The sequence below is a fragment of the Nymphalis io genome, chromosome 29 (assembly GCF_905147045.1).
Source record: "Nymphalis io chromosome 29, ilAglIoxx1.1, whole genome shotgun sequence".
Taxonomy (NCBI): Eukaryota; Metazoa; Arthropoda; class Insecta; order Lepidoptera; family Nymphalidae; genus Nymphalis; species Nymphalis io.
In genome coordinates this window covers 3196540-3206874 of record NC_065916.1, presented here as the reverse complement: position 1 = coordinate 3206874, position 10335 = coordinate 3196540, and the positions used below count along the sequence as shown (strand labels likewise).

At 35.2% G+C, this 10335-nt stretch overlaps 1 protein-coding gene across 1 annotated transcript in view; it reads left to right on the top strand.

Annotated features, from left to right (window-relative positions):
• The first annotated feature begins 2740 nt into the window (after positions 1 to 2740).
• Positions 2741 to 10335, top strand: part of LOC126779437 (1-phosphatidylinositol 4,5-bisphosphate phosphodiesterase epsilon-1-like) — a 93553-nt gene continuing 85958 nt past the window's right edge. Inside the window, exons 1-2 of the mRNA XM_050503359.1 lie at positions 2741 to 2810; positions 4028 to 4134. Of these exons, the coding sequence (XP_050359316.1) occupies positions 2741 to 2810; positions 4028 to 4134 (177 nt within the window). The remainder of the gene's footprint in view (positions 2811 to 4027; positions 4135 to 10335) is intronic.

The window sequence follows — 10335 nt, the reverse complement described above, 5'->3', positions numbered from 1 at the left end:
TATTTGAACATAGGCATGTCTGAAGGTGCGCGAAAGCTGCCGCCTTCCAGATCCAGTTGGGTCTACCTGGCTGAAGGCTTTTTGCGAGCTTTTATTTAACTTCACCTGTTAGTATGTCTGGATGTTATTTTACAATTTTTAAACTATTTCCACACAATTGAGTTGAAACTCCACACATTTTGGGGTTTGTGACAATAAATAAAAAATGACAATTATTAAAAGTCTTTTGGTAACAAAAAAAATTGTATGCAATTTTTTTTTTTATCATCATGTTTTAAAGTAACAGCCCGAATATTCCCACTGCTGGGCTAAGGCCTCCTATTCTAATAATGTAGTGAATACACGTGTGGCAGATTTGCAACCAACAATTACAAGTTTCCTCCAGATTTTTCCCTTGACTGCGAGCACGAGATAAATAATAAGCACAAATTAAACTCACGAAAATTCAGTGCTTGCCTGATTTTACCAGTGATCTTCAGTTTTAATTCACGTATTCCACTGGACCATGTGTTTTACTGCTAGACAAAAGCCTGTTTTAAAGGAGAATGCTTATAGCGTATATACAAGTATAACAGTTTTTCATTCGACACATGTAATTTTTCCCACGATACTTTCCATCGTCAAAATACTCTTTGAAAGCACGCACGTTCTAACCACTGGGCCATATCGGCTTTTGTACGGAACCTAATGATATTCCGAACTACCCCCCCTATTAGCTTTTTAGATATGTATCTTATACGTTAGAGTGCGGGCAGGTGTCGTGAGCGCTTGGAGCACATTCAAATCAGAGACTTGAAGACAGTGGAAACGGTGCTGTTAAGTGATGCGAAAAATTACATCTATATATCGGTAGAAATTTTATTTATTTTTTAATTATTTTGTTTATTCGAAAAATTTATCAAACGATATGTAGTAACAGCCTGTTAATGTCCCACTGCTGGGCTAAGGCCTCCTCTCCCTTTTTGAGGAGAAGGTTTGGAGCTTATTCCACCACGCTGCTCCAATGCGGGTTGGTGGAATACACATGTGGCAGAATTTCGATGAAATTAGACACATGCAGGTTTCCTCACGATGTTTTCCTTCACCGAAAAGCACGAGATGAATTATAACAGAAATTAAGCACATGAAAATTCAGAGGTGCTTGCCCGGGTTTGAACCCACGTTCATCGGTTAAGATTCACGCGTTCTTACCACTGGGCCATCTCGACTCAGTGTTTACGGGAATTATCAAACGATATTAAGAGTATATTATAATTCCCGTAAACACTGCCACTGCGATAGATGTAACACTTCACTCTATTTACAGTTTTAATGCGCTGCGAATAAAACCTTATTAGCACTTTCATCACAGTACAGAAAAAAGTTAACGTAAAACAGTTCCAAAAATCAATATGAAACAAAATCAAAATATTTAAAAAAAATGTCTACACAGTGGTATGACGTCTAAAATAGACATCAAATCAATTGGAAACTTAAGACACACGACCCTTTCATTGACTCTCAGTTGCCTCTGCGCGACGACATCAGACGGCCGTGTAGTGACCACACATAAAATGACAATAACATTTGTCCTTTGTACAGTCACGTTTGGGTTGTTCTACCTATACCATCTCAATAATTTGTATTGCTGTTTCAATTGAAATGGTAAATGATTAAGTGTAAATACAGGCAGACCTGATATTACACTGTAGTACAGTGTTTATCGGTGAAGGTGACCACGCACCTTCTCTTGCTCGTCTCCCACCATAAAATAGTTCAAGATTTTGCAACCTCATGAACAAATCCGATACACAACAGAAAAATTTAATTCTATCGTAAATATTATATTATATCGATATTACAAATGCTCAGTACATCACTAAAAGATTCTTTTTAAAGCCCTCACGACATTTGCGATGCTTAAATGTAATGTGGAGTAGGCTTTATGGAAATTCTGCTCTTTGATACTGAAATATTAATACCGTTACGTGCTTATGTATGTCATTCTTTATGATATTATCTATTATACAATCCGGAACACTGGTATCGTAGCTATCTTCAACTACTTAAATAGTAGGTTTGATTCCCTTTTCTATACTTAAAATAATGCCATTATTTATTATATAATCTAGACACGCGGTATCATTTCTTCTTATAACTTAGGATAATAGGCTTCAATATATAATCCTAAGTTATAAGAAGAAATGGGATTTTAAGTTTTTATAAAATATTTTATGTTGTTATAAATAATCCGGACTGACCATTGGACTTGGCACCCATTTAGATATCACTTATTTTGTCGTTGAAGTCAACAACCGAGGCATATATCATAATATTGAACTTTCTATTTTCTTTTTTTTTTATTTCTTTCTACTTTCTATTGAACTTGGTTCTCATTCCATGTTTATTTTTTTGATGGGATACATATATACAACATTTATTATATAATATAATCTATACAAAAATATTGCACCACCGACCTCGAGAACTAAGATGTTTTGTCATTTGTTTGTTTGGATGGTACCTTTGCAGACGGACTTGCACCAAGTCCGACCGCCAAGTGAAATGAGGAGTCATTCATAAGTATAGAAATTTAATGTTTTTTTTTGTTACAGGTGAAACATACGAGGAGTGTTCGTTTCAAAGTGAAATTATGACGTCACTCGCATCCGATAGATGCCGTTCTAGATGAGTGTTATAAAAGTGAGAGTGTACATAGTGAAGTGTTTAGTTTTTAATGATTCAAGTGAAGTGAAGTGAAATGCGAGACGGGTCTAAGCCTGGCCCGAGTGGAGGCTCGACCGGGCATGTTTTCGATAAAGAAAGTGAAGGTATGATTTTTTTATTGCATTAGAGGAAGAGAGTAGTACCTAGTAGGGGAGATAATAAGAGAAACCAAAAATGATACCAAACACGACATTTGGTATAATTTCTGATTCGATTCGATTTCTGGTCATATATTTTCATGTCATGATCATCTATTATGAGCCACGTAATCAACACGTCCACCATAAGAAATATTAACCATCCCTTAATATGACCTAACGTTGAACTAAGGTGTTATGTTCCTTGTGCTTGTAGTACTGACACACCACAAACCGGACACAACATTACTTATTATTGCTGTTCAGCGGTAGAATATATGATGAGCCCCTGCTACTGAAGCCTTACCACCAATTATACCACGAGCGATGATAACCTTATCGTTATGTACATAGGTATCTCAACTGAAAATTATGTTTTAAAAATCTTAGCAAGCACCACTCATGTCCTTAAACTATGTCAAAACTCATTGCGTTCTCCAAAAATATCGTGAGGAAACCTTCATATGTCGATTGAAATACTGCCTCAGGTGTGTCCACTAATCCATAATGGAGGAGATTGGTTGAATCTCAAAATATTTTTCCCAAAAAGAAAAAACTACTATCCGTCAGCATTACCCGACTGTTATAATAAATCCGATATATATGTTGACTGTGTATGAAATATATTTTCCTAAATGAATGAATTTATACCATTCAACTCATAATCTGAGCGGTTAGAGGCTGTTTTTAATTAAAACCGAATGCCGAGAGCGTCCACGGACCATCTGTCGTGTTCAACTTGACATGCCCGCCATTTAAATAATACTTCGAGCATATTTATATTTAAAATCAAAATATACTTTATTCAAGAAGGCACTTAGAAGTACTTCAGAATAGTCATTTTTTGTTTAATTAAATCTAAAGCTACAAGTGTTCCTGAGAGAAACGAGCAAAGAAACTCAGTACGTTCTCTTTTTATAATCATTAATAAATTTTGTATTACGTAATTTACATATTACGGATTTGTAGTGGCAGTTTTCTTTACCTACCGACACATGCAGTTATCCTCACGATGCTTCCTTAACCGAGCTGATCGCGAGACAAATTATAAACACAAATTAAGCTCATGAAAACACATTGGTATTTACCCGGTTTTTTTCTCTCATTTCGGGGCTTCTGTCCTATTCCTACATAGTGACCACTCCATAAGTTAATATACACCTCTGTTTCAACAGTATCATCAGCTGATGACAGCAGCTATGAAGAACTGGCAACACTGAAGACGATACTGAATTTTCCCGAAGAAGTAGCGCTGAGGCTCACGGATACGGAATACAAAATATTTTACCAAGTAAGCAGATTAGATATATCTTTGCTAATGAACCTTTTCTCATTCTTTTTTTTTATAGAAATGGAAGAAGGACGAGCATATGGGTCACCTGATGGTAAGTGGTCACCAAACGCCCTTAGACATTGGCATTGTAATAAATGCCCACCATCGCTTACATAGCCAATGCGCCACCAACCTTGGGAACTAAGATTTTATGTCCCTTGTGCCCATAATTACACTGGCTCACTCACCCTTCAAACCGGAACACAACAATATCAAGTATTGCTGTTTTGCGGTAGAATATCTGATGAGTGGGTGGTACCTACCCAGACGAGCTTGCACAAAGCCCTACCACCAGTACATTCGCACATTTGTACGCAATTACAAGTGCCTTCTCTGTTTCCTAACTCTCCGAAACAAATAATAAAGTAAATACGTCACTACCAGGAAAGGAAAGAGTTCAGGCACAAGACGAATACGCGCTTTCCGAGGCAAGTCGAGAGTGTAAGCATCCCAAAGGCACAATTAAAATCTTTTATCTAGACGGCCTGACTTAGAACGTAGCACTTCTTTGTCTGCCTAATAAAAGCTTGTCCAATGAGTAAGTATATTCAAAATTGATAGAAAGATATAAATGACTTTACTGTATTAAAGCACACGTTTAATTTAATTTCTTAAACGAATTTAATAAGCATTTTAGTATGTTTCGTTCTTAAATTATTAATTAGGTTGTATTTAGTTAAATGAATTAAATAAGTTCAATAAACTAGCATCCTTTAGATATTAAAAATATTATTAATTAATAACCTTTACTTATAGGATATAAATATATCATATATTTATTACGGTATTCATGTACCAGGATAGCATACCAAAAAAAGTCTAACCAAACGCGTCTCCAATCTCGCTTACGGATCGAATCACGCTTGGTATCAAAAGCTCATCAGCACCCTTATAAGATAGCATCTAGAATAATAAGACGGGCATTTCATTATACATGTACTACACACGACTTTATGGTTATGCAAAGATACATATATATATATATATATATATATATATATATATATATATTTATATTTATACATTAGTGTTTTAGCTGCTGCATAAATTAAATCATTTGTGTCTCGGAGAGTACAATTACTTGCCAATAAATTGGGTAAATAGTTGTTAATAATTGAAAGATTGTGTAAGAATTGTTTATTGATTTTAGCTTTTGGCAAGTAAGTGCGCTCTTCGATAGGTATTTCTTTTACATCTGCGAAAAATAATCTTTAGTGAATATAATATAATATATATTATATTATGTAATGATAACAAAACCGAGATGGCCCAGTGGTAAAAGCGCGTGAATCTTAACCGATGATTATGGTTTCAAACCCGGGCAAGCACCACTGAATTTTCATGTGCTTAATTTGTGATTATAATTCATATCGTGCTTGATGGTGAAGGAAAACATCGTGTGGAAATCTGCATGTGTCTAATTTCACTGAAATTCAGCCACATGTGTATTCCACAAACCCGCATTGGAGCAGCGCGGTGGAATAAGCTACAAAACCATCTCCTCAAAAAGAGAGAGGAGGCCTTAGCCCAGCAGTGGGACATTCACTTTGGGCTGTTACTGGAAGAAAACATATTTATTTTACTAATTTAACTGACGTAAATATAGGGATAAATAGGGATTACTTTAACGTGTGTATTTGTATGTCTGTGGCATCGTAGCTCCGAATGAACTGATTTCGATTTATTATTTACAGTTATTATTGTTTAAAATATAATTCAAGATGTTTCTTAGGTAATAATTAAGATCTGTCCAGTTGCTTGGAGATTATCTGCTCATTTCCTGCTTAACAAAAGGGTCTTACCAACTTTCAGAACTTTGATTGATTTGATTGATTGTGTTCCCCAATTTATTAAAATATTACTATGTACTTATAATAAGTTATAAGGCCAACAAACAGATTATGTTTCAATTGATCTCATAAGTTATTTAAATTTTATTATCATATATTTAACTTTAAATAATTGATTTTCTTTAATTATAAATTTTCTTCGACATCTCTGTTTCGGTTCCTGACCCTTTACCCTTTGTAAAAGATAAATGTGGGCGTCCTGTGACCCACTTTATTTTAGATCAGCTTATCTTCTACAGCTTCGTGTCTAAACATTCATCATGGTTTCAAGTTTAATTTTATTCTAAGACAAAGCAATAAATAAAAAACCCTATAGCAGGAAGGGCACGGTCAGGACTGACCTGGATTCACGCTAAGCCTTATTTCTCTTCATTAGTGGTTAGTCAGGATAAATTACATGCCTGGGAGGAACAGTGAACCTAAATAAAGAGTAAATGGTTGATATTTACAGTGTCATCGTCTATGGTGGTAACCACATACAATATTTTGAAGTGAATACTTTTTTAGGCGCGTTGCGCTTGTTTATTATAGGGGATAAAGTCCTGGTTTTGCGTCACCGACATGCTAATGTTACTATAATGTAATCGTTGAAAGTACAAATCATTTAAGTATTGTGGAAATTAATGAGGATAAAAGTGATTGAAATTTATGTAAATATTAACAGTATATGCTAATAATATATGTGTTTTAACTATTATTTATTTAAATTAAGTTTTATTAATATTTTGTATCGTGTTTGCGAGATACGACATTGCGACAGTGTATTTTAATGAATAAAAAGGGATAGAATTATTACTTGGAGTGCCAATATATGTGGAAATTAGACAAATATATTTAAGTTTCAAGTTTTTACTTCTATCTATGACTGCCTGTTTTATATATAATAGTTATTTAAACGGTAGAGTTGTTGCTTGTGAATGTTCCACTGCTGGGCTAGAGTATCCTCTTTTTTGAGGTTTAGAGCTTATTCCACCACACAGTTCCTTTGTGGGTTGGTGGAATACACATGTGACAGAAATTCAGTAAAATTAGACACATGTAGGCGTAAACAAATTAAGGACATGAAAATTCAATGGTGCTTGTCTGGGTTTGAACCATCATCGGTTAAGATTCACGCATTCTAACCACTGGGCCATCTTGGCTTTTTGTTATTTAAATGTTGTTTAAGCAATGTGTCTTATTCTTTCGAATATCAAATCAATAAGAAATCTATATTAAAATATACAAATGTCCGTAACTAAATAAATTATATGTTTTTTTATACAAAAATCATAATAATCGTTGCTCAAATCGGTTTTTATAACCAGTGGATTGTATGATGGATGTAAATGGATTGTAACCGATAACTGGTGGTAGAGCTTTGTGCAAGCTCGTCTGAGTAGGTACAACCCACTCATCAGATATTCTATCGCAAAACACCAGTACTTTCTATTGTTGTGTTCCGGTTTGAAGGGTGAGTGAGCCAGTGTAATTACAGGCACAAGGGACATAATATCTTAGTTGCCAAGGTTTCTAGCGCATTGGCGATGTAAGCGATGGTTAGCATTTCTTACAAAGCCAAAGTCTATGGGCGTTCGTGACCACTTACCATCAAGTGGCCCATATGCTCGTTCGCTATTTCCAACTATTCGTTAGGGCAACTATTCCTTCGTTCCAACACTATAAAAAAAGAGAATAACCGCCATAAAATGCCTTTACAATTATTTTAATACTAGCTACCCGCCCCGGCTTTGCACGGGTTGAATAAGGATCTATATAATCTCTATCGGTTTACGTAGCGCACGCCAGGAAAGCTCCCAGTCGGCAGGAATTTTTCTGACATCAATATTTACATCGCTAGAGGGGTCGTTGAGGCATATATATATATAGTATAATGTATTTATATTGCTAAAACGTGAATAGCTTACTCCACGGGTTCACTTACTGGTGACGTCCGCCATATGTGCCATGAAATTGTTTGAAAAAAATACTTTAAATAAATAAATACAGAAGGGGTGTGTAGTTTCAACCCTAGTTACTACACTTTTCTTAATTGACTCTAAGCGTTAATAGTGGGCCGCCTATTGATGTAAAAAGTCGCAGGTTCGATCCTGACCCCTTGAAGTATTGTCGCCCCCTCTCCACTCCTAATATTAAATAACGCTTAATTGGAGGGCTAAATATTCCTAATATTAATAACTTTCTTAATGGGCGTTGCGATTATTCTATTTAAAAAATAATAAAATGACCTTTCTCAATAAATGGTTTATCCTATGTAAACATATTTTCATATCGGACAGATAGGTCCTGAGATTAGCGCGTTAGAACAAACTAACTTACACTTTATCAGTTTAGATATAAGAAATACCGCTTTTTATTAGGCTTAAAGTTATGTCATCACTTAAGTAATATAAACTGAAGTTAGGGTCGATATGAAAAGGTCTTCATAACCAAATTCAAATCGAACTTTTTGGACAAATTGACTTAGAGTTCGTGAAACTTCTAGCCTAGATTCTCGTTTGGATACGTAATCTGTCTACATTTATCAGCAGTGGTTATGTAAGAACTCCTTTTGAATCTCACTGATAAAATGTAAACCGATTTACGGAATTACGGATACACGCTATTTTGATCCGTGTATCCTTAAAAGTTATAATTATAATATTCAATATCGAATTTCATTTTTTAAGATATCAAAATCGTGCTTCGCGGTTTGTTTCGAGTTTATGCTTACAGCATAGCTCGTTAGTTATTTCGTTTGACAGCTCATACGAATTAGAGACGAACTGGCCCGCATTATGATAAAGATAAATAATATAAGTCCTAAATTTGAGTTTCAAACTTGGTAAAACGTTACTAAAATTTCACGTGTTTAATTTGTGTTTGTAATTAATATCACAACCAGATGTGTTTCCAAAAATCCTCACGTGGAGCATTGGTGAATAAAACTTAAAGAGTTCTCCTAAAAAATAAAGGCCCGGCAGTGAGACCTTTACCAGCTGCTACGTCATTAGTTCCATATGTCAATAAAGGATCAACTTCGTTGAAAATTTGTAACGCTACCCATCATATCATGATAAATATCTTTTTTACACGACATTAGGCTTATTTTTACCGTAAAAACAATTAAAAAGTCTGAACAAATAATATTAACGATGTGTCCGAGTGGTCTAGTTGATAAAATACCTAAACTAACTTGAGCATCAGAGGTTTAAGTCCAGTAAGAACCACTGAGGTATTACTTGCATTATTTTACTTAATGATGATATACTCGTGATCGATTTCGGCCACGGTGGCCAATCACAAGAGCGATTAGCCAACTACATACATATAGACACATTATAGTGCACAAGTATGTGCGCAAATACAGATCTCCATACCCTGACTCTCATAATCCGATGGGACGGGCAATCCGACACGACCGAAAAGAGTTCAAGTGCAAGACCAACGCTTGTGTGTGCTTTTTGAGGCACGGGACACACATCCAACTTCCAGACTCCAAGCTGTTATTGGGAATATTTCAAACAATAAATTTATATAGGCCCGACCTGGGCTTTGAACATAGTACCTCAAGATTTATGGCCTTATATAGCCACTAGACGAACGAAGTAATCAATGTTGAAAAGAATGCGGTCTCCACAAGAGAATAACTCACCGTGTACAATACATAACAGAGATTAGCTTGTGTCAAGTGTTAACACATAAGCAGATTTCGCTTTTTTAATTAATTAATTTAAATCACACGATAAGAAAACTTTGACTAGTATTATTTAAAGGAAAGACAAAAATATTTATTTAGTATTCGTTGATTCCCATGGAGGGAAATTTTAATAATAATTTCAATAAATTTTATTTATCTATATATATCATGATTGCAAATAGTAACTAGTTTTGTCGGTTTTTCTCGGTAGAATCTATATCCAAACTTAATATTAATTTAATTAAGCACTTATTTGTTTGAAGTATATTTTGATTTCACCTTTACAAGCTCCACTTCCGATTTACGTAGACCATTCTACGATTCGTAAACAAAAAAATGACCGAGCCGAGTTGGCCCAGTGGTTAGAACGCGGGAATCTTAACCGATGATCGTGGGTTCAAACCCAGGCAAGCACCACTGAATTTTCATGTGCTTAATTTGTGCTTATAATTCAACTCGTATTTGACTGTGAAGGAAAACATCGTGAGCAATCCTGCATGTGTCTAATTTCATTGAAATTCCGCCACATGTGTATTCTACCAATCTGCATTGGAGCAGCGTGGTGAATAAGCTCCAAACCTTCTCCTCAAAAGGGAGAGGAGGCCTTAGCCCAGCAGTGGGACATTAACA